Source organism: Rhinolophus hipposideros (assembly GCF_964194185.1).
Source record: "Rhinolophus hipposideros genome assembly, chromosome: 7".
Lineage (NCBI taxonomy): Eukaryota > Metazoa > Chordata > Mammalia > Chiroptera > Rhinolophidae > Rhinolophus > Rhinolophus hipposideros.
The window spans coordinates 74998204-75024166 of NC_138053.1; the positions used below are offsets into that span (position 1 = coordinate 74998204).

At 36.8% G+C, this 25963-nt stretch overlaps 1 protein-coding gene across 3 annotated transcripts in view; it reads left to right on the forward strand.

Moving 5' to 3' along the window:
- The first annotated feature begins 952 nt into the window (after window positions 1-952).
- RICTOR (RPTOR independent companion of MTOR complex 2) overlaps window positions 953-25963 on the forward strand; it is a 102745-nt gene continuing 77734 nt past the window's right edge. For all 3 annotated transcript variants that reach the window (XM_081052972.1, XM_081052969.1, XM_081052970.1), the window contains exons 1-2: window positions 953-1029; window positions 1199-1246. In XM_081052972.1, the coding sequence (XP_080909098.1) occupies window positions 981-1029; window positions 1199-1246 (97 nt within the window). In that variant the 5' untranslated portion in view covers window positions 953-980. The remainder of the gene's footprint in view (window positions 1030-1198; window positions 1247-25963) is intronic.

Consider the following 25963-nt stretch of genomic DNA (forward strand, 5'->3'; position numbering starts at 1 on the left):
AGGGGCCAGGTGTACATACATTAATCAGCTAAAGCAGTTTCCAGAATTCAACTCTCTAGAGTTAGCAATTATCCACAACATTTGTATCAGCCACTGTTGCAGGAGATACACAGACAGAACACCCGGACACAGCCCTCAGCAGCCTGTCCCCCGTTCCAGGCAGAGAGGAAACCCTTTCCCCGAGCCCCCTGGCGTCCGCGCGCGCGGGACCAATCCCCACCCGCTGCCCGGGACGACCACCCCGCACTGCAGCAAGACAACACCCGCAGCCGACCACTTCCACTTTTCCTGGTAGCACCCTGGCCGAGTGTGGCTTTGAAGATCCAATGCAAGGCTGCTCACTTCGTTCGGGGGTCGGGGAGCGAGGGTGGAAAACCAACTTTGTGACGTGCGTCTTAACTTGGTGGGAGCAAAAGGGCGCTAGGAAGGGAACTGAGTTCTGTTAAAAGTGTGCGCAGCGTTTTGTTTTCGTTTTCAATACAAATCGCTTTAACTCCTCCGGTATTAGGAAGGGGCGTGGGGCTGTCTGTCTATCCCAGAGCTTGGAAGCGAGCACGAGAATCGTGCGGGGCGGTGTCAGCAGGTGGTCCGCCGGCCACATCCCGGCCTCCTCCCAGCTCGCTTCGGTTTGGACTACGGTTCCCGCGGCGGCTGGAGGGGAAGCATCCTCCAGCTGTACACTCGTTTCAATGGGATTCCCCTCGTGGGAACCGTCCCCTCCCAGCAGACGTGCTCCCCGAGGGTCAGGCGCGCCGCCGCGCGCCCTCTCGCTCCCGACAGAGTTCCCGACAGAGTTCCCGAGCAACCACAGGCTCCACCGAGACGCCGAGTCGGCACGGAGCTCGCGGCGCGCGGGGCGCGGAGCCTCCGCCGCCCGCCGCTGCGGAAGGGCGGGGGAGATGCTGCTGGGGGCGGGGGAGGGGAAGGGGTTCTCGCGCGATTGGGCGAGGTTTCCGGTGTTGTGACTGAAACCCGTCAATATGGCGGCGATCGGCCGCGGCCGCTCGCTGAAGAACCTCCGAATACGAGGTAAGCTCGCTGCAGCCCTCATCCCCGCTGCTCGGCGCCCGCCGCCCCTGGCGCGTGCCTCCCCCTGGCCCTGGGCGGAGGGAGCAAGCGGGGCTCTGGCCGGAGCCAGGTCTGCCGCCGCTGGCCTGCCCTCCCATCCTAATTGGGTCTGTGTGTCTATCTCGCGCAGGGCGGAATGACAGCGGCGAGGAGAACGTCCCGCTGGACCTGACCCGAGGTAACGCGGGGCGCCGCGGGCCCCGGCGAGGGCGCGCTGCCGGGAAGGAGCGGGGGCCGGGGGCCGCGGCCGGGGGCGGGCTGCGCGCGGGACCGGTGGGGGTGCGGGAGCCGGAGCCCTAGCCCGCGGCCGCCTCCCGGGACCCATCCCCCTTCCCAGCGCCCGCTTCCCTCGCCCGGACCTCTTCTCCGGGCCTCGGGGCGCTGCGGGGGCCGGGGAACACCGAGCGGGACCCTCCGGGTTCCCTGGCCCCCCGAGGAAACGCTTTACTCCGGTCCCGGAGCTCGTGCAGCCAAATCCTGGGGGCGGCCGCAGGGAGGTGGAGGATGTCGGGGGGAAGAGCGACCACATCCTGCCGGCCCCGTCCCCCGGGGCAGAAGCCGGACCTGCTCGGCGCTCGCCGACTGCGTGAAGTGCTGCCCCCTTGCCCCCCGCCCTGGGGGACCCGGAGCACGGGTAACTCGGCAGGGAGACCCGGAGCGGGCGAGCAGTGCTCGGGGTCTGCTCGACGCTGTGTTTCCCTGCTGCTTCCCGGCCGGCGGCTGCGCTGGGAGTTGGCGAAGACCGCCCCCTCGCCCTCGCCCTCGCCCTCGCCGCAGGTTCATTGTTTACCTTCCGCGCTGGCGCTCCGTTTGTTTACACCTTCGACCACGGGTGACTCCCGCTGATGTTTTTAAATTTCTAATCCGGCCCCTGGCCAGTGTTATCTTCTCAGTCCTCGTACTGGAGTTTATTCCCCGATGTCTCGCGGAAGATTTCGGAGTTGTGTACAGGGTTTTTCTTTTCTCTTCCACGGTAAACAGGGTTTGGTCCGCCGATTCCGAAGAAGCCGTGTTTCACACCCGCCTTAGCCCAGACTGTAACCTGGTTCAGCTGTACAGAATCAGTTTCCTTTCTGAGACTCGAAACACACATTAGGCAGTTTAAAAAAAAAGTGGTGGTAAATATTCTCTGTAACATTTAAAAACATTTTTTAACCTATGTTGTATTTGACATATCGACTACTATCGGTCTACAGTGTTAGATGCAGGCTCATTGTTGAGGCTCATCTCTGTGTTTAAACCGTAGCGGCGCGTTCTCTAATTTGTATATCATAATGTAAAATTGCTATTTAATAAACTAAAAGGCTAGTTTTCCTTTAGCTACCAGAGTACATTTTTGTAACAGTTGTTTATTCTGAAAGTTCAGGGCCTTAGTTTTGGGCGAAGTAGGTCCTTTTACTGGCAGAAGAATTTCTAAAATATAAGGCTTACGTATAGAAATGGCAACGAATTAGATAATTAATGCTATAAATTGGATCTTTTTTTTCAGCAGATAGGGTTTGAATATTAGTGTAGAAAGACGTAAAGCTTTTGATTTTTATGCAATAGTTTGGAAACTTGACTATATATAACACATGTTACGAACATAAAATGTGCATGAAATATGTCAGTTAATATATGGGAAAAGATTTTCTAGTACATTTCCTAACAGAATTCCCACAAGGCCCAAAATTAGCATTTGAGTTCTGTAACAAATGTAGTTTATTAGTGATTTAATTTCTATATGAGAATATATATTTTAGATGAAAGTGAAAGAGCATTTATTAGATAGATCTTGAGTCTAATTTCTGCATTAGAGACCTGCTTGGATGTGGTGCTAGAAATAAGTTACAGTTTGTTGATGTCAACATTTTGGATTGTGAAAGAGCTGTGTACAGTACAAATTGGATGTGATGCCTTTGGTTTACTCCAGTTTTCCTCAAGTACACAGATAACTCTGTATGTTTACTATTTAAAATGGAATATTCCCTGAGCATTTAGTAAACACCTATCTATGTCCATAGGCATTTTTAGGCAATACAAAAAGTGCAGAAAATGGTATTTCTACTTTCTCTGACAAAATATACTTCAGTTTGGAATGAAATTCACACAACCAATTGAAACTGATTGCAAAAACAATATACAACTAAGAGTGAGAGGTCATATGAGAACTGTATTCCTAAATGCTAAGGAAGTTTAGAAATAAAGTAATATGAGTTAGATTCATTATATAGTGATGCTATTGTTTAAGAAATTGCTATTCTGACAAACATTTCATTGTTAAAAGAAGGCTTGTGGATCTAACATGAAGAAAAGTTCATGAGGAATTAAACTTTAGTAATAATTTGAGAACTGTGGGGCAGTCTGGGTTGCAGCTGAAGGGCAGCTGTTTGTGGATTGGATTACAGTATGTTTTAGATAAAGTTTAGGTAACCAAAAATAATATATATTTTTTAATGGTAAGGCAATGTTTGCTCTCATCCTATTTTTTTTTTAAATTTAACCTTTGAGAAATTCATTGTGTAGGTATCTAGCAAAGTTCATTATAAAATGGAGGTCATGGTCATTGTAATTCCTTTAGGAAAAGAACAAATTGTAAAGTCAAATAGTTCTGGGTTGTAATTCGGCTGTGATGCTTAATAGGTGATTTGGGGCAAGTTATTTGACCTTGCTTAATTCTTGGTTTCTTCATCTCAAAAAGAGGGGGGGGGGGGTAGAGAGAACAAGAACGAACTTCAAAAAGTTATTAAGAATGTGAAAAGTAAGTGAGCTAGTGCTTAATGGAAGTACTCAGCATAGGACCTGATACTCTGTGAGTGACGTTAATAAAATGCTAGCTGCTTTCCTACACTATGAAATCAAAATAATTTATACCACATTTAAAATATTTCAAATGATTTTTTTGAATATTATACACTTGGTAATAAAGAATTATGGTATGAAAGTTTTCATTTTTTTGAGACATACTATTAAATTGGATATCGTTTGTTGGAAGGAGAGTTCTTGAATATAGCAATTGTAAAAAAGTAATGGGAGATTAGCAGTAAATTAGGTCTCAGCAAAGAGCAATGTATTAGTGAACATAAGATAAAAGGTGGTATTTTATTTTATAGAACCTTAGAATTTTTCTCCCTGACTCCAGAAAAGTTCCTAGTAATAATAACTTGGCTGGCCTTGCAAGTGTCTTGAGGCCCAGGAGAGTTTTAAGGTTCTTTGGTTTTGGTAGTGGTGTTAGCGCTGTGTTCATTCATAGTGTGCTTCAATTAAAAATTGTTGATGGATTAATTTTGATCTAGTTTAGAAATTTCATTGCAGTAGATGTTGTAGTCCACTTATTGGTAATTGTTGCTTTCGGTTTTGTTTTGACAACTCTGTTTAATTTGTGAAAGTCCCTGATACTTGCTATCGACATTAAATACATTCTCTGTTTTGCAGTCCAAAATCTGTTTCGAAATCCAAATGCTTCCCTTAACCGCTTCTACTGCAAGGATAGTCTATTTTTTATCAATCCAGTTGTGCTTCTCTTCCTGGTACAGAATAACTTGAAAAGACATAGGATTTTTCCTGTGCAAGCCCTTCCTAGTATAATTTAATTATTGTATTCAAAGTTAATTCTGAGGACATTACACACTTATATTCAGATGTAACTATTAGAATATAATTTATTTAAAAGTCTTGAGTTACATATTTTTTTCCGTTAGTAAAACTAAGAATAGTGATTGTCTTAGTTGATGTTTAATAGAAAAGTCGGAAGGTTTTTTTGAATAATGACTTGAACACTAACTTTTTGTTTTCAGATTTCTTCTAGTTAGGGTATTAACTAATGCTGTTTAATTGCTCACTTCAGTTAGATAAAACAAACATTGACTGAATGCTTGTTATATACTAGATGCTGAATTGAGTGCTGGAGGAATAAAGATGAGGAAGATGTTACTCCCATTTTAGAAGTTTACTGGAACAGACATAAAGAAGTGATTGCAATATGGAACAATAAATTGAGTAATCAAAGTGTGCAAGGAACAGAAGTAGCCCTGAGGAGAGAAGGATTCACTGGTGGGTAGAGGATCAGAGAAGGCTTTACAGAGGGGTTGACTTCTCATAAGAATAATCATGGTCATAGTAGAAGGAAACGTCGGCTCAAGAGAATATACCACATCTTGGGAAAGGTGGAGAGGTAAAGTCAGCAAGAAGAGGAGCTGCCTAGGAGGCTACTGATATAATCTAAGAGATGATGGGGAACTAGGCTAGGATGTAGGGAGCACAAATGAAGTTGAATATCAGAATGGAGGAAGCACCTAATTTTTTCTGCAGATTCCATACTGACTTGGGAATCCTACTCTGCAAGGAATTTTATTTTCTTTCTTAAGAAGGTAGAAGCTGTCCATTGTGAATTTGCTTGTCTTCTTCCCTTTGTATTTTACCCATACATAGTTTCTGTTTCCCTGAGTTAGACAATAAGAATCTCTGATCCTTTCCAAGACTAAGCTGAAAAGGAATTTTATGCTCCTAATACTTATCCTCTAAAGTTCTTTGTAGAAACAAATATTGCTTGCTTCTTCATGTCTTCTTTCCTATTGGCTCACTTTTCTCATGTTCAGCAACATATGTTGTATCCATATGGGTCAGATACTATACTAGGCATGGGATGATAGTGGGAGATGTGGAAAGATAAAGACACGGATTATAAAATCCTTATTTTTCTATAGGCTCTACAGACAGAATAGTTCATCTTCACTCCACTGCTTTCTTCCTTAAGCACTATACTCGTAGCCTTGCAAGCACAACTCTTCCCCGTACTGAAAATAGTTTCTTAAAGAACGCTGCAAAATTAATTGGCATTTTTAAGTCCTCATTCTATTAGTAGTAGTATTAATAGTTTTGTTCTAGGCACTGAAATATATTTTCTCACTTAATCTTCAGCTGCTCTTTGAGGTACTCTTATCCCTATTTTATAGTTGAGGATATAGGCTTTGAAATTCTAAGGGACTGAACATGGAAGGTAAGTAATTCTGCCAGGGTCACAGGGCTAGCGAGTGAATAACTGCAGCTTGTGCACTGTGGCTGCTACTATTGCTATTCTTGCAACTTTTTCCTCATTTGACTTCTGTGAAATAGTCTCCTGGTTCTTTACTTCTCCTGCTGCTGATTTTCTTACTGGCTGGTTTACCAGCTCCTTAAGCAATGAGCTCTGAGGTTCTGTTTTTGTCTTCTTTTCCTCTCTACTTCTGGTGCTGTGTCCCTGAACAGCCTTTTCACTCTTGGCCTCACAGATCCGTGAATTGAGATGGTTATGGCAATTAATTTTATTTAGACGTTTCCTTCTACGCTTACAGAACATGTTAGCATCTGTGTCTGGTAATCATGTCAAAGTGGTGATGTGTAAAGTGTTGCACCCGCAGCATACCTGGTTCTCACTTCCTAGGTACCACCACCACCCGCTGTTATTCAAGCTAGAGACCTGCTGCTCATCCTCTTTGTTCAGTGGCCAAGTTCCTCCAATTTGCCTCTGAAGTACCTACTGAATCCAATCTCTCTTACTCTCATTGTTTGCTCTAGTTCACATCCTCATTATCTCATTAGGATGATCGTAAAATCTTTTCTCTCACCTGTTTTCAATCCCTCTGCTGTACGATTGCCAAGATTATGTCCCTGAAATCTAGAGCTGATCTTGTCATTCCCCTAAATAAAAAAAACAAAACACACATACAGTCTCACACTCATGCTGTACTGGCTCATTTTTGCTCACTGAATAAAGTCCAAATTCCTTAGCTTGGCATTGAAGGCCTTTTATGATTTATTTCAGAATTTTCTTCTGTACTATATTAATCATGCTATTCTCATTTTATCTGTTTCTCTGCATAGTTCACTTATGTAACACATTCCATCCCTTCTTTACACACAGTACTTCTCAGAGGGATTGGGGAGAGTGCTAGCTTAAAGAACCACCTCCCCTTTCCTGATCTCTCCCCTTGGAGATTGTGTTATGGCCCTGCTTGAGAATCTTTGCTTTAGTTAAAGGTGATTGTTATTCCTTGCACATGGCATGTAGTTTCTATTTACTTGACCTTTCATGGGTTTTTTCCTCTGCCTAGAGTTCCATGTGCATTACTACTTATGGAAATTCTCGTTTAAGGTCTAGGTTACATGCCACTTCTGGAAAGTCTTCCTAGTCATCTCATTGCTTCCTCCTTTACTTTTCCACATCTCTATTTCTTTCTAAATATCATGTATTTAAAGTTTTTTGTTCAGTTCTTTTTCCTTCACTGGATCTTTAGCTTCTTCCCCATTACCTACCGTATAATAACTGATGTATTTAACATGAAAAAACTGGAGAAAGAGACTGGAAAAAGAATAGTACAGAACTGGATCTAGGAGAGCAGAAGTAAAAGAGCATTTTAAGTTTGCATTCTTGATGGTGCCATGAACTGGAGAAATCATTTTGGAAGGGATGATAATGAGCTCTGCATTTTGCGTTTAAGTCGATTGACTCTGTCAGAGATGTTTAAGAGGTAGCAGCAAATACTGTAATGGAAGTTTTAGTAGTTGTGAACTTGTAATCTGATTGTTTTCTGCATAGGGCATCGAGAGAGGGAAGAATGTAAATGGAGAAATCAGCTGATGATATGAGTGTTGGAGGATAAACTGATGAGAGTGTATATCGTAGGGGAGGAATCAGTATGAAAAACGGGGCCAACAGAAGAGAAGAAAATTAGTAAGATTGTGATCTCTGAAGCCATGAGGACAGTTTTGGGTTGAAGACATTGTGAGACTGTAGCATTGAATTGGAGTCTGGAGAACTGTTCTGCCCTTCCTTTAATCTGAGGATGATTTGGAGTTGCTGTTTAACCTCTCTGGATTTCATGTCCTAAAATGCATGCTGCATTACATTTGTAGCACTTTCGCTTTCTGTCTTTGTGATTCTCAGATATCACCTTGTTTCTGGGATATTGAAAGGTTAAAGAGAAAGCATTTATAGCCTAGTTAAATCACTGTGAGAAGTATTCCCATAAACAGTAATGAATACATGTAGGAGTGATGGTGTTTCATAGCACTTTAAATGTAAATTATAGTCAACTCTCAATTTCCTTTTAAGTGATCATCTGCAGTGACTTGCTGCCTGCCCCCCTCCCAGGTCTCAGGCTACTGAAAATAGGGCTGTGAAAAGCACAGTGGGGTGCGTGAATGGTTTGCATGCCTGTGTATCTGTACCTCGGTCACCACGCTAAATACAGTCCACTCTCAGTTACCTGTACTTAATAAAAAGGTGAATAATGGTGGAAGAGTGCTAAATATATAATCTAAATAGCATTATTTATATGGGCCTTGGGAAGATTTTATATTCTTTCCTCCCCTACAATAAATTGATGTATCTGAAATTTTGTATTTGAATTATTAGCATCATTTTTTATTTACTAAGCAAATACTATAAAATAGTGGAAGTAAACAGGTTCACTTCATTTATTAGGTAACACATGTATGAATAATTGAGAGTTGACTGTGCTTTTTGGATCATCCATTGTTTTGTATTACCTGTGATTATTTTGTTAGTGTGGCTAGCTAGGTTAAAGCTGAATAGCTACTTTAAAATTGTATCTCTATGATGAATGTATTTACAAAATTATACAGATACCAAACTAAATTGAAAATAATTCTGTAAAACCAGCTAAATATAAAATTCATATGTCCAAAATCATAGGGATTGAAAGAGAACCTAAACCTAAATACATTCTTAAAATTCTTCTTAAATAGCCATGTAACCTAACAGATTGCATAAACTGAACGGTGTACCTGGTAATGATGACTTTTATATAAACTATAATAAAATTGAGGGTATACTGAGGCTTCAGACATATTCTGTGTAAGGAGTCAACTGAGTCTAGTAAGAAATACAGAAGAGTTCTAACCTTAATTACAAAGATTTAAAAGAATCTGACTCCTTTAGTTATTTTACCATTTTGTACCCCAATATGTTTAAGAATGTGGATTTGTAGTGGTTTGCTAATGTCAGAATATTTTTGATGACTATATTATATAATCAGGTTGGTAAGTGTTATTATAAATCAGGAAGGCATAATTCTTGGCTTCAAGGAATTTATACTGTAGTTGGGATATGCCTGTATTAGGACGTAGTATAAAACAGTACTATTTGAAGCCCCTGCCAATTATCTTTAAGAAGGAATCAAAAGCTGGAGGAATTCAGGAAAAAATGCAAGATAGGTACGGAATGACCTAGAGGGAAGACCTCATAGAAGTGCTGACACCTGTAAGATTTTCACTTAAGGTAGCACTTGAATAGAGCTCTGGATCAGTGTTTTAAAAAAATAACAACTTATTTTTGTGAACTAACATATTCCTGGCATATTCAGTTTTTGAAGAAAATGTTAGGGAAAAGTTGGTGATGTGTTTTGTAATCTCTTAACTACTGAGGATTGATTATATTTCAAGGTAGGGTTCTTCTGACCTCTGAAGGCAATGCTGGACTGGACTGAGAGATTTTAGACATATTTGGAAGTAATTGTGTGCTTCTGATTATGAGTACATAAATGCTTGGCTGCGTTCCAAACCCAAGCATAAATGATTTTCTTCCATTGTTTTATAGTTATGTGTCTCCTCTGCCCTTCATTAATACCGCATGTTCAAAGGGCTCTGTAAGTTTGTTATCAAACTTATTTTTTCTAATAGTATGCAGTTTGGAAATAGAGAGTATAAATGGGATTGGTTAATGTTTTTGTTACTTTTAACACTAAAATGACTGTATTTTCTGATGTCTAAAATCAAACGTGTGGCCTGACAGTGATATGAAATATTTGAAATTAAGATTATCCTGAAAAACATGGACTGTTTCATTGCCAAAGCTAGATACCCTACCCAGGGCTCCAGGTTTTTGGATAAAGGATTAACAGTGTTTGGGGAAATTATTGCTCTATTAAAGCAGCAAAATGAGAGTTGAGCTGCCACTTGCAGGAATTTTAGTAATTTTGTTCACAATCCAGTGTAGTTTCATGTGTTTCTTATATAAAGAGTAAAGAGACACAGAAGCTGTAAACAAAGAAGATTGCCAAGTAATTTACTTTTAGTGACGAAGAAGCAACAGCTTGCCAGATGAAAGTGTATTTAACTGTTTTTAGCTGTGTGCACATACATATTTTTATCAGTAGTTTCGTACTTTGAGAAATCCCATCTTAAAATAGTATTGCTAATTATTTCCTTGCTTAATGTTCATCCTTCATATACTAAAGCTTTTAATTGCCCTAGTTTTTTCTACTCATAATTCCTGTAATACTTATAATACTCCCTAACCTTAACCACTCCACTATCACCACCACCCTCTACCCCCAAGGAAAAAAAAAGAAAAAAAGGAAAACTGAGGGGGTTGGAGTTGCAGAAAGAGTGAGAAGACTACAGTGGTTGGAGATAGGTGAGCTGTGAACTGGAACGTTTAGCTACGTGGCAATTTCTGTGTGTGTGACCAGGTGTCAAGTGGAATATTATGGAATGTATTATTTAGCACATGTGTTGTAGATAAGTTTTCAATGCTATCTGTCACACGTGGTATTAGTATAAAACCATGATAATGGAATATTCAAATACAAATGGATAGTTCCTACCTTGTTTATCTAGAATGACTTGTGGTTTTATTACTTAGGTTATAATTTCTAGTGTTATCTTTGAATGGCATAACTTGGTACAAAGCAGGTTGTATTAATTTTTATGTCATGAGATTTCATATGTCATATAAGAATTTTTAACATGAGATTTTATAAGTTGAATGAGTTAAATTTTAGATTAGCATAGTCTTAAAATATTTAAATCACTTTATATATTTTAATAAGAACCTTAAAGTAGCCTTTTTCTCCTTTGTTAAGGGAGAATTTACCATTGTGTATTCATTTTACAACATTGTTTTGAATACATAAATATATGTTATTGTTTTTACTTACCAAAATGGAAGACATTTTAAAAGATGCTAGTTATTTTTAAAAGGAAATGAAAAAGAGAAGATTAAGATATTTGGATAAACTGTTGAGGTTGCCTTTTACTATCTTATTGTTTCTTCTAATAGTTGTTTTGTTTTATTTAAAAAGTTTAGACTTTACTTTTGAGTCCTAGGAATATTTTTTCACGTACATCAATAATTATTTATATATTGTAAAGGTATCACAGAAAAAGTGTAGTTATTTTTAAAATACATAATTATGTTGCCACTAAATATTTATCTGGGGTACTTGAATATGAGTGGATTAGGGGGAGATATGTGTGTATATAAGTATTAGGTCATTTTTAAGCATATTTAGAAGCTACTTCAGAAATTATTTTATTAGCACTCTCATTCAAAATAAATGTTCTCTATAGTATCTGACAAATGTCATCCATCAAACCTTCCACTGGTAGGTAGCTTATTCAGAGCAGTTTGTTCCTTTGTTGAACAGCTGTTTGTTAATAAAATTCTTAAATTAACCAAAAATTTAATAAAATAATACTTTTTTAGTAATAAGTCCTAGTTCTTTTTAGAAATAGGTCTTTTATTCTTTTATAATTATTTACAAATAAAAAGTAGTAGGTGTACTCAGATTGTGCACTGCCATTATGCTGTTAGAAACTCTTACTCTTTTCCTCTCCTTCCACAGGCTAGTCACCAAGTAATTACTGAGTACCACTACTGTGTCCAGCGTTGTTCTGGTTGCTAGATGTTTAAGACATAGTATTTTTTTTTTTTTTTTAAAGAAGGGCACAGCTCACAGTAGTACATGTGGGGATCAAACCGGCAGCTTTGGTGCTCCTAGCACCACACTCCAACCAACTGAGCAAATGGCCACCCCAAGACATGGTCTTTGATTACAAAAAATTCCAGCAGCTACCATGTTTTGAACCTTATTATATATTAGGTTAATTAGGGACTGTGTTAAAAAACATTACTTAAATTACCTAATTGAATCTTCTTACATACCTAGGAAATATTTATTAATATCCCTGTATAACTGATGAGGAAGGTAGGGCCCAGAGGCTGCCTAACTAGCCCAAGGTCATATTGGCGGTAAGAGAGAGGGAGGATTCAGATCTCATCATTGCTTTTTATTTTAAAACCTCTGCTTTCAATCCTTTACAATCTTTCTGAAAACAAGTACAATAGTAGATAAGTCATATTGCTGGAATAAGTAATAACTAATGAGTATTGTATATATTGTTGGACTGTTTGTTGATTTGGAGCCCTCAAGGAGCAAGTTACCTACTGGCTGAGCTCTGAAATGTACATTGTAAACATTTGGGATAAAATTATTTCTAGAACTATGATATATTTCTCTCCTTTCTGAAGAACGTATCAATTATATTTTAACTTTTTGGTTAGGGTCATGATACCGATTATTGTGTTTATTACTATCCTATGTAACATTGGACTGCTCTTTTTAATCTTATGTGTTGTTTCTCAGCTATCACTTCATATAGCAATTATTGTTCCTATATTTAGTAATCTTTTAATTATTTTTTACTTTTATTGTGCTAGAAAATGAAAACTGTATAATGACTTGTTAATATATGCAGAAAATAAAGGTGAATGGGTTTCATTATAAGGAATTAAGGTGGCTTTATGTCAATAATATATATGACCTGTAGTGAATAAATTGGTGATGATGCATAATTTTAATTTTTATTGTCATTTTTTGAAGTGCTTATTTTTGCATCCTCACTGTTTTCCAAATAGGTAATTTCAAGGTAGATGAGATACGACTTGGTAAGTTGGTGTATTTGTACACAATCTGAATAGTAGAATTATATAAAATAGGTAATATAACATGACTAATATTTAATAACATACTAATTGCATGATACAGAGACAGTTTAGCACTGGAGCTAAGAACAAGGGCTTTGGAGCCAGAAAAATCTGGATTTGAATCTTGACCCTGCCTCTTACAAGTTTTTGACTTGGGACAAGTTCCGTTTTCTGAGCATGTTTTCACATCTCTATTGGAGATAACACTTAATTTGAGGAGTGAATGAAATGTTTGTAAAATATTTACCACAGTTTTGGCACATAGACAAATATAAGTAGATACTAGGGTCTCTTTATGTGGGTCAGTTAAAGCAAAGGAGATGAGAGAAGGGAGAGCTAGAAAAAATAAATGCAAGTGAGGCATTATTTCAACTTTGATTAGTATGTGGTTCAATCAAGGGGAATGGGGCATGAATAAAGGCATGAAATATTTTACTGAGAGAGGAGTAATAAGGATGTAGAATTGTAGTATTTATGTTGGATTTGTAGGGTTGGGATAAGTTATTGAGGCCCTTGAAAACTATGTGGGGACGTCAGACCTTCTTCTCTTTTTACATGTTAAAATACATAATACAGTGAGAAAGCAGTGCATATTATTTTTAAAATGTTTTGGAAGAAAACTTAGATCCAAAAAATGCTTGTCATAATTATACAGTTCTGTGAATTTTGACAAACTGAATACATGGATAATCAGAACTCAGATCACAAATTAGAATATTGCAATACCCTAGGAGCTCCCATTCTGTCTTTCCAGGTACTACTTCCCCTCCCAAGGACACCACTACTCTGACTTCTGACATGGTAGATTAGTTTTGCCTGTTTTTGAACTTTATATAATGTACTCATACAGTATATATTCTTTTGTATCTGACTTTATACACCCAATGTTATGGTGTATCACCGTGTTGTATGTAGAATTAAAGTTACTTTAATCCAAGTCTGCTTCTGTGTGTCAGGTGTGTCATGATGTGGAAGAATTCTTTCCCTTTGGATGGGCAGTAGATTTGTATGAGTGGATAGAGTGGAATTACACTAATTCCAGCTTTCTTTAAAATTTTTAAATCATTTTCTGAATATCTATCATTTTCCTCTTCAGCTTGACCTTTTAATAGGTTTTAGCCAGTTATCACATCTAGATAGGTAATTTCTTTTCTTTAATTTTTTTCCTAATGAGTCTAACGGAAAGGAAACATAATCAGGTCACCATAAAGAGTTCAAAGCTACAGTTAGAGAGTTTGAAAAATTAGATGTCCAATCCAATAAAAGTTTTTATTAACCTAATTAAATTGCTGGAAGGATACCAAAATTGGTATAGAATTTCTTTTTTTAATACACATATTTTTTAAAGAGTAGTTTATTTTATTTTATTATTTATTTAGTTGGTTAGTTAGTTATTGGGGAGGGAGAACAGGACTTTATTGGGGGACAGTGTGTACTTCTAGGACTTTTTCCAAGTCAAGTTGTTGTCCTTTCAATCTTATTGTGGAAGGTGCCATTCAGTTTCAAGTTGTTGTCCTGTCTAGGTGTGGAGGCGCAGCTCAGCTCCAGGTCCAGTTGCCGTTGGCTATTTGCAGGGGGCGCAGCCCACCATCCCTTGTGGGAGTTGAGTCGAACCCGCAACCTTGTGGTTGAGAGCCCACTGGCCCATATGGATATCAAACTGGCAGCCTTTGGCATTAGGAGCACGGAGCTCCAACCGCCTGCACCACCGGGCGGGCCCCAGGATAGAATTTCTATAGAGAAAAAGGGAGGATGATAAACGTTACCGTGTTTCCCCGAAAATAAGACCTACCAGACAATCAGCTCTAATGTGTCTTTTGGACAAAAATTAAGACAAGGTATTATATTGTAATATATTATGTTACATTATATTACATTACATTACATTACATTATATTATAGTATATTATATACCCGGTCTTTATTATAGTAAAATAAGACCAGGTCTTATATTAATTTTTGCTCCAAAAGACACATTAGAGCTCATTGTCCGGCTAGGTCTTATTTTCGGGAAACAGGTCCTCTCTTCAATAATATGCTCATGTGGACAATAATATGCTTATGTGGTAATATCAATATGTGTTACTATGCTAAATTTACAACATGTAGTTTTAAATATACGTCAAAGTTGAAAAGTTGTTAAAAGTACAAAATAGAGATGCTTCTTCAAAAATCATACATGTTTAAATGTTTGATTCTTAAGATCTCAACAATAGGACATGCTATAGAAATGTACATTTTTCTTTTGCTGTACGTGATCGTGTTTTATGTTATTGGACTTAAAATGTCATTGTTAAAGGTTTTGTGTTTTTTTTAACTTAATCATTCATTGAATTTTAGTTTTTTCCCCCCTGAGAGTTGGTGATCCTTTGATAGAACAAGATTTCATTGCCCATTTCTTGGTGCTTGTCCCCAAGAAATTAGAACTGAGTGTTATGTAGGAAATTGATTACTTACTTGAAAGCAACTTGGCAACATGTGCTTAGCATAGATTAGTAGAATAAAGAGCATTGTACTTATTTCAGTATGCAAAAGAAAGAGTGAATATGAAAGTGAAACAAAAATATTCTTCTATACTGAAAGTGAAGAAGTTTCTGAAGTTCATTTTCTAAATGTTAATAATTTTAAAAATGTTGCTATTTCATTTTAAATACTCAAAATGTTTTAAATTTGTATGCATTTACTCTTTGGAAGTATGCAAAACAATTAATTTGGAATTCTTTGAAGGTGAGAAGATTTAATAACCTTGGGAGATCCTTGCTGATTCTGAGTCTAGACTATTTCACTGAGCAGATTTAAATTCAGTATGGATTATTAGCAACCAAAAGAATACTTGTTTTTAGTGGTAAATTTTGAGAGATTGTTTGATTTTATTAATTAGGAATGAAAAAATGTAGTAAATATACATTTTTATCCACATTTTTCAGGATTATATTACAACTGTTTGTGCATACCGGCATATCATCTTTTTTTTTCTTTTTTTCCAACTGTTGTACATTATTTTTACTAGAGTAGAGCTGAAGGAGTGTGGTAAACTGTTGGTTATCCAACATGATCGGAACTTGGTCTGAAATGATATTTTAGTTATTAAAACATTATAAAATGTGAAGGGTTTATCAAATGAAGTGTTTCAGCAGACAATCTAGAAGTTTTATACACTTCAAAGTAGATGCTGTTACCTTCTAAGCAGTCCCCTTGGAAAGGCATGTAATTGATCCAGTGGTAATGTTACTGTTCAAAACACTTTAAAAATTCTGCTTCTGAAGATTGCTAAAGCTTATAATAATATAGTCCTTTAAATTGCTACTTGGTTTGTCCTTTGGGAATGAATTGGAGTTTGGGAAATGTCAAATATAAATTGGGCTCAAATATAATGGGAATTCATTAGTTCATAAATTCATAAATTCATTAATTCACTCATTAATTTGGAAAAAAAAATTAGTTGAGCACCAGCCACATTCTCAGCATTGTGTTAAATACTAGAATGTGTGTGACAACATAATTACTACCATTATTTGTGATGATGACTGCCATTATAATGTAGTCCTTGGCTACCTCTACAGCTGTTCTTATAGCCTCTTCTCTTCTTCCTCTACTTACCTGGCAGAACAGCCTCTTTGCCATTCACGTGTACTCATACTCTCTTTTCAGGGCCTTTGTACGTCTAATGCATTCTGTCTGGATTGTTCTCCCCCAATATTTGCAGGTTTGCTCCCTCACTTGATTTAATTCTCTGTTCAGATATCAGCCCGTGAGGCCTTTTCTGAAGTGGCCTCATCTCCATCACTTTTCGTTACTCTTGTGTTGTACTTGCTTCCATGGCGCTTGTCACTACTGCCATTACAATAGGATTGTTTGTCTCCCTAGAATATTAGTTTCATGAGGACAAGCACTTTGTTTTGTTTATCATTGTATCCCCAGTGCCTAGAACAGACCAAGCATATTGATTGTCTTATGCTTGGTAAGTATTTATTAGGTATATAAATGACTATGAAATTTATGTTTTAGCTTGAGGGCTCCAGACCAAGTTTTTCACTGCTGACTCAACAACATCTTAACTATGTACTCATGTATATCAAGCTTTTCTGTTTCAAACTTACTAATTACCTTATTCTAAAAAGCTTTCCATATTTCCCATCTGGGTTAAGAGCAATACTTTAATGGGGCCAAATCAGACACCCAGGAGACAGTCTAGCCTTATTCCTTGTCCTTATTTTACACATCAAATCTACAACCCAGAAGATGATGATTGTATCTCTGAAATGCCTATTAAGCCTGTGTGTTTTTTTCCATTTCTGTTGCCGTGCCTTTATTCAGGCCCTCATTTCATTACATTTAACTACTCTCCCTATTTTAGTTCTGCCCTTTCCTGATCTGCTCTCTTCATTGTAGCCAGCAACAAGTTTTTGACAAAGTCAATCTTAATTTCCCAGCAGCATTGAGCATCTTCCTTCTTTGAGCGTCTATAGTATATTATGTTACCTTTCTTATCATAATATTGCTATAATTTGTTCACAGTTAACAAATATTTATTGACCTTTACTATGTGTCTCGGTGTTATTCTTCTGCTGGTGATTCAGTGGTGAAAAAAATTAAGTCTCTGCCCTTGAATTGTTTATATTCTAGCGGGGAGAATGCAGACAATAAACACAGGAATACAGAATTTTAAGTAATAACTTCTCTGAATAATACAAAATTGGGTATGTGAAAGAGAGCTGAGTGGTGGTGGGGACATTGTCAGTGAAACGTTCCCTGAGGCAGTGATATTTTTAGTTGATAACAGGACTAGCCAGAAGGCACCAAGTGAAGAGGTGGGGGAAAGTCTTCCAAGTAGAAAGAACATATAGTACAGAGGCCCAGAGATAGGAAAGAACCAGTATGGCTAGTGCTTCATGAGGGAGAGTGGAGAATATGAGACTAGAGAGGTAGGCAAGTAATAACTTGGAGATTGTGGTATGTTTTCAAAGGGGAAACCGTGAAAAGGTTTTAAGCAGGAGAGTGACATTATCTGATTTATTTAGAGAGATCACTCTGGCTGCTCTGTGGAGATTGGACTGTAGCCCCTGGAGGGCTCTGTATGGCACATGTCACTAAATCCATGTTAATTGAATAAGTGAATGAACTAATCCTTTCACTTTATATCGAGTTTGAATCACATGAGATTTAAGTGTCATCGTCAAGAGGAGAAAGCAGCAAAACCAACATTGTAGAAATGATGTCTGTATTAAATGTCACTTCTTTGTAAACTGTGTACGTCTAACCCTAATTATTTTAGTATTTGAGTTACCAGATAATATCTGAGCTATCATTATTTAATGACAATTCTTTGTCACTGTTAGTGGAACTGCTGTATTCATTCATTCCATTAATTATTGTCTACCATAGGCAGTGTATTCTGCTAAGTTTTCTGAAATTTCAAGGTTGAGGTTATAAGATAAATCAGACCTTGCTCTTAAAGAAGCTCCAGTTAGTTGCATGCCATTCAAAAAATGTACACTGGATGGGTAGTAGTTAAGGTTGACTGACAAAGCAGAAGCCGAGCAGGGAGTTATTAGCCTTATATAGCCTCTGTAAAATAATGATTCTGTTCATTTTACTTTCCTGGTGCTGCTGCTAGATGCTTTCATTTAGATACTGACCCTATCGCTGCAAGTATAGAGAAGTAGGGAAAATAGAATGTTTTAAATTTTAATGTTTTAAATTTTAATGTTTTAAATTTTTTATTCTGAATATGCACTGTTACAAGCAGAATGGCTAATAGGCAAGTTTTGGTGGAAAATCTTCCCTCATATCACAACATTCATTTGCATATTTTAAAATTATTGTTTGTATGTCTCTCTTTTTTTTTTTAAGTGAATGAGGTCCCTGTAACCTGTTCTCTTGTAGCATCTATATTTTCAGCTGGTTGTTCAAGCTAAAAGCCTTTAAATTTTACCTAATTTTGCTTTTTAATTCTGTGGATAAACATTTATTTAATACAATAAATATTTATTTTTATGTATTACTTGATGTTCTGGGTCCTGATTATTTTTAGAGGAAGTTATAGCATATGCATATTTGTGCCTTTGGTAAAGTAAAATCATACTTTCGGGTTGGCAAATGGATGTGTGTGCTGTGGCGGAGGTTGCTCAGGGATCGTGACACTTTTTTCCTTGAGTGACAGAAACTGAAGCTTCATAATCCTCAGTGTAGTGTTCCCAGCAGCACTAGGGTTGACATTAGGCCTGTTTCGTCATAACAAATATAATTGTATAATGTCTGGGTTTGGGTTTGTTGATTGAGGGATGTTTTGCCCTTTTAGCAAAAAGAGGAGGAGGATTAACTGTTTATTAAATTGTATTATTGTTTTTTACTGTTAGCATTTCCCAGAGAAAGTATGGTTAGGTGCACCAGAGGCATCGTCATAGCCTAAAATAAATAAGAGAAAGATTATGAAAATTTTTGACTAGTGATCTGCCTTCAAAAACTAATTTTGGATGAAAGTATTTGGGTGTAATCTTAACACTGAATTGAACACTCTAATGCGTTGTGTAAGTTTAATTGCTAGAAGTAGCATGCATGCGATCCTTAACTGATAATATTTCTTTGATATTTATCACTTGATCTGAACTGAGCCAAGCTTTGCAGTAAAGAAGGGACTTCATGGGTTATGAAGTCATGTAGTTGAATGTTACTGGTGTGGAACCTTAAAGCTAAAGCTGAATAAGCGCTTAGAGTTTAGAGTTGGCAGAAACTTTATAGAGATCACTTAATGTAGTGAGGCTTTAAAAAGAATAATAAGAGGGCCCCCTTTATACAAAAGGTAGATCAGCTGTTAATGTATTTTGAGGAGACTTATGACAATATGAAGATTACTTGAGATAAATTAGTCAGAATATTCCCTCCTCCCCCCACTGGTTTTATTGTATGTTAACACACACATGCATACATAAATTAAGAATTACAAATTATGTGAAACAATATTATTTCAGACCTTATTAGTAATTTGTACTGGTCTGGATTAACTACCGTTTACTTTTGTAATACTGTGAAATTAAGATATATAAATATAAATTGGAGCTATTTTGCTTTATAAAATTGGTATATCAGTCCTGTTTTGAAAATATGCAGCCATAATTATTACTGTGAAATGAAAACTTAGTTTGTAGTAAGGAAGATCTAAATTCAAATTCTTGCTCCATAATTTGCAGGGAAATAATCTGACTTGCTATTTAATTGTCTGAGCCTAAGTTTTCTTATTTGTGAGTAGGGATATAATGTGCGTCTTGCAAGGTTGTTGTAAGTGTTAAATGAGAAAATTGGTTTAAGGACACTAGCACAGTGTCTGGCAAGTACTTAGATGAAAACCCAGAGGGCATATAAATAATAATTATTAATATAAATGGTAGTTATTTATCCATTATTTTGATCATGGACATTTGGGTTGTTTGTAGTTTCTTGTTACTATAAACAATGGATTTTACCTCATCTCATACATATATCCTGGTACTCATACTCAAATTTCTCTAGGTTATATAAGTTGGTGTAGAATTACTGCTTATATAATTTTATATATATTTATATACACACACATATATCTTACAGTAGCAATTTGTAAGAGTTGCTCTTGATTCATACTTTTGTGAACACTTCAGATTATCAGACATATTAAAATTACTTTATGAAAATTTCAAAATACACATGCATAAGTATAGAAAAAGTATAAGGAATCCTCATATATTCTTCACACCACTGTAACCATTATAAACATATGGGGTAGTTTTATTTCATCTGTATATTTTCCTCCTCCTCTCATTTATAATTTTAAAGCAGATCCCAGGCATATGTTATTTCATTTGTAAATACATCAGTATGTATCTCTAAGGATAAGGACTTTTGAAATATATAACTGCAGTGCCATTAATACAACTAAGTAAATTAACATCAATATCTTCTAATATTCATCTAATATTCATTTAGTGTTCAAATTTTCCTGATTGTCTTACATATATTATTTTGAGTCAGGATTCACACAAGGTTCACTTACGTTTGATTTAATTTTATATATGTTAAAAAAAAGGTAAACTGTTCATCACATTGCTTTTCTCTCTGGACACTCTGTCTTTTTTGTTTGTATTAACAATTTCTTTTTGCTTTGGTCCTAAACATTTTGAATAAAGTGTGTTTAAATGGTTATTTGCCATACTTTGGGATTCATTGGACATCCTGATTCTAAGCATTTCATGTCCTTGAGCAATTATGAAAAATTCTCAGTTTTTGACTTTTTGAGTCTTGTATCCTTCATTTTCTCTTATTTTCTTTAGGAATTCTTACTAAACGCATGTTAGACTTTCTCATTATCTTTCTTGATTGTTAAAGTCTTGCATGTATTTCACTTCCTTTTCTCTTGGATGCCACATTCTGTATGATATCTTCAGATGTATCAGTTCATTAATTCTCTCTTCAGCTGTGTTTATTCTGTTTATACCTCCATTGGGTTTTTTTATTTCAATCATAATCTGTTTATTTCAAGATGCTTAGAACTTTTTAAAAATAATGCTTTCTTGAATCGTATTTTTAATCATTTCTTTATATCAGAGGTTTACAAGTTATGGCTTGCAAATCTTGCAAATATGGCTTACAAATGCTGCATTTCTAAATAGTTTTATTGGGACATAGCCCTGCTCATTTAATTATTGTCTATGGCTGCTTTGGTGCTACAATTGTTGAGTTAGGTAGTTGCGACAGAGATTGTATGGCCTTCAAAGACTAAAATATTTGCAGTCTGACCCTTTATGGAACAAGTTTGCTAACCCTCCTACTTTAGAAAAGTAAAACAATAATTGCTATTTTATTGTGTGTATGTATATATATGTGTGTGTGTATATATATGTATGTGTATACATATATATACACATATATATGATAATTGTATTATTTAAAGTCATTTTAGATTGTTTTGTTTATTGTTTCTGTTTATAGTGGTTTATTTTCATGTTTTCTTCTGCGTGTGTGATTTTTGCTTGTGTACCTAATTTTGATAGGTTACCTAAGCTAAGGGTGGCTTACCTGGTTGGGGAGTGAGTTGGGTGAGTGGAGGGTTGATGGTTGAATTTGCTTCTGCTTGCTGCCTGGGACTATCACGTTCATTCAAAAGCCTACATCTAGGTTCCAAAGCCACATGCGATGGCTTCAAAGTCTCAGAGAAGTCTTCTTTTTATTTGTTTTGTTTTCAACTTTACCCAGAGCTGCTTTTCTTTGCTATGTGCCTCTGTTAGATGAGTGTTCTTCTAATTTACACTTTTTCCTAGGGTGTATTCTTTCCTAAGGTCTGACTTTATGTGTGATGGATTTCTTGTCTTGCCCTGGACCAAGGATTAGCCCAGTCCTCAAGTCCTGCGCTAAACTCTAGAGCAGTACTTCTCAAACATTAAAGTGCTGTTGGAGGTCCCCAAGGCAACCCCCAAGTTCGATAATTTGATAGGAGGACTCATTATGGCAAAAGGATACAAAACAAAATCAAAGAGAAAAAGTGCATGAGGTGAAATCTGGGGCAAATCAGGCATAAGCTTCTATTCTCTTCTCCCAGTGGGGTTACACAGGACGCGCTGCATTCTCCCCAGCAATGAACAGTGACAACACATGAGATATTGTCCATCAGGGAAGTTCATTAGAGACGCCACACCCAGAGTTTTTATTGATGACTTGATAAGTAGGCAGCCTAGGCCTGGCTCAAAAATTCCAGATTCAAAGAAGGAGAGCAGGTAGGTGTTCAGTATAAACCATATTGTGTGTATAATCAGTTCAGGCCCAGTGAGCCACTTTTACCAGTTAGGGTGGTGAGAACCCTCCCAAAATTTGTTTTCAGATGCCAGCCAAAGGCCAGCCTTGTAAGCAGGGCTTTGTAAGAAAAAGCAGTAAGGCCTGTTAGGTTAACTTTCTTCTGTATAAATGTACAAATGAAACACCTGAAGATCTTGTTTTAATGAAGAGTCAGATTCAGTAGGTATTGGGAAGGCCCAAAATTCTGCATTTCTGATATGCTCCCATGTGGTACCCGTGTTGGTAGTTCACAGGTATACTTTGGTAGCCCGGTGGTTGCTCTGAAGGCTAGAAGTCCTTTTTCCACTAGTATTTTTATTGTAAACAATTTTTTCGTTTTGAATTGGTAGAAAAATATTTGTTGGAGGTTAAATTCTCTGTGCTGACAAACACTTATTTTTGGAATGATATGGTTTATTAAACTTTGACTTGAATAAGGAGATCTACATTTATACTTCAATATTGTCACATATTTTGTGTCATTGGGAGAATGGAAAAAGTGACGCTTTCAATGACAATTTTATAGAAAAGAGTACAGGATCTGGAATTCTTTTTTTAATTGTACAGGTCCTCAATCTCTTATCCACAACTTTGAAAACCTGAATTTTGAAAATGAAAGTTGTTTCCATCAATAATTTGACCTGACAAAACCTAATCTGACCTAAACTCAGGAAAACCTTGCCAGACTTCATATTGTATCAATGTGTGTACTAACATGTTTCACCTAAAAATATTATTGGTATGTGAATATGCAAAGCTGCTCCTAACCCTACTGGGGATGTTAAATCTGTGGTATATTACATTTTAAAATAAAAAATTTTGAATTCCTAAACCTATCTAACCCCAAGATTTCAGATGAAGGATCATGGTTTTACAGTAGAAGTATGTAAAACAAATATGTCTCTAAAGTACTATTGGAATGCATAAATAAATATAAAAATATTGGCAGTTACTGGACCATATTCAGACTTCCTGTTCATGCATCATATAGCCAAAGAAACGCATTATGTAGGTTTTAAATAGTTAAAAGCTTTTAAAGGTTAAATTCAAAGAGCATTTGTAAATTTTTGATTTTGATTGTTGGTATTAATGCAGTTATTTATGGATGCTCTAGTGAAATGTAGACAAAATAAATAGTGAATTTGCAATTAGGGGACCTGTTTACACTTGTACAAATTAATTGTGTATTATGCTATTTTTGCCTGATTAAGATCATCATTGACCAGGGCTCATGAAAAAGCTTAATTTATCATGTTTCCATTCATAAATGGAACTCCAGATTAGTCGATATGTTTTTGTTTTGAGAATATTGGGTGAGCTCTGTCTTCCTTGATATATATAAATGATTTTACTTTGACATTAGTAATCATAAACAGAATGCTAAATACAGTAATATCTGCAAAGCACTTAGTAGTGTATAAAAACTGGAGCAGTTGTGATATAGTCCATATAAGAGGTGCTTGAGATACATATACTAAGCTGTCTCAATAATATTTGGTGACTACCCAGACATAACTTCCTAATTTCCTAGTTCAGATATTACTGTTGCCTGAAGAAGGAAATTTTGGAATTTTTTTAAAGGGTGAATTAATTTAACTACAAGACACATTGAATTTGAGGTACACAGACCACCAAACATAGATTGAGATGTGTTGCTTTAGTTGAAGATAAAGTATAGAATTGAATATTTGAAGCAGTGCCTATTTAAAGATTAAAATTGAATATGTTAAAGTTGTGGAGACAGTCAAAAGGGAAATCTGAGGGCAGATTATGTTAATGTTAATGTTAAAGGGAATGAAACAGGAGGAGGAAATACAAATCTTTAAAGAAGACACAGGAACAGTGAGAAATGAAGAGGACCAAGAGAGTGTAATTATAGGAACCAACGTAGAGAAGGTGGCATTTGGTTAGCATTGGACAGTATTGGAGTGGACAAGACAGGGAGTTTGAAAAGCTGAGAAAAAGCCCTTGCATTGGGCAAATAGTAAACATGAGGGGAACATTAGTGGGATGGTGGCCTAAACCTGTGATGGAGTTTGGGAGATGATGAGGTAAGAATTAATTAACTTGATTCTCAGAGAGATTTGGTAAAAGAAAGGAATGATGCCACTTCAAAATGACAAACAGTGGGCAGAAGCATTTTTTTTTTTGAAGATAGGAAAAAGAACTAATGAAAGAAGAGACTGAGATCAGTGAGAAATAGTGAATAATCAATGATAGAAGTATTCCATTGAGATAAGAGGTGGAATAAAGAATACAACTGGAAAGATTATAACATTATAATATCATATTTTTCAAATTTCTAACCCGTACTCAAATTGAGTGTCCTGCAGCCAAAGTGTGTTTGTACCCTTTGCTCCTTTATTAGTTTCTAAGAGGGAAGACCTTAATTACATTGATTGAAGCCACCTGTCAGACAAGTGATCTGAACTATAAATAGTCATGTTTCTTGGAGAAAAACAAAAACAAAGTAGCTGTACAAGCAAAATGTAGACTAACTTCTAAATCCAATAGGCTGGGTGTGTATCACAATTGAGTCAGCCTTTAGGCACAGCTGCTCTATTCTTTTACAGGGTTCATTTATGGTGAATTGTTTCAGAGACAAACAATTTTTTCTTATAATTAGAGGACTGTGGAAACCTAATGATTTTACAAATATCTTTGTGCAATATGATAGATTAAGACATGGAAACTTTAACAGAACATCCAGTGATTGTAATCTATGCATAATTGCTTTTAGTTATTTTTACTATCTTAGAAGATGTTCTAGTTGCAGACTGTTTTCAATTTTTTTTTTTCTGTAGAAAAATAGCATTAAATGTCATGACAAAGATTTCTTTGACAGCCACTTCTGTAGTGTGGTGAATGGTTTTTGTGTATTCTTTGTATAAACTTGTATATACTTTGTAATTGTGTAAAAGTAAAAAAGCTTTGTGAACTTGGTTGCAATTCTTTATCGTAGTTATCTCATAACAAGTGTTATAATCCAAGCATTCCACTGATCTCTAATATTGTGAGAAAGAGAAACAGATGAACTTTAGAAAAACACTTAATTTTTTTCTATCAAGCAGCTCTTCTCCATTTTCTGTGTCAAACATCTGAGCCATCTTTACAAATTCATAAATTACTTACCATGTAGAAGTAAATGACGATGGAATGACTAGAGGATTGTTGGGAAAGTGATAGGCTTTAGTTCTTTACCTGACTAGTGGAGCCTGGGAACACAATTTCTAGCACTGTGGTGAATGTAAATTATAATGCCTGGAGGGGCGGTAGGGGAGGAGAGAAGGATCAGAAAGGTGATTTTCTGATGGTAGATAGCAGACTTAACTGTCTACCTTTTTC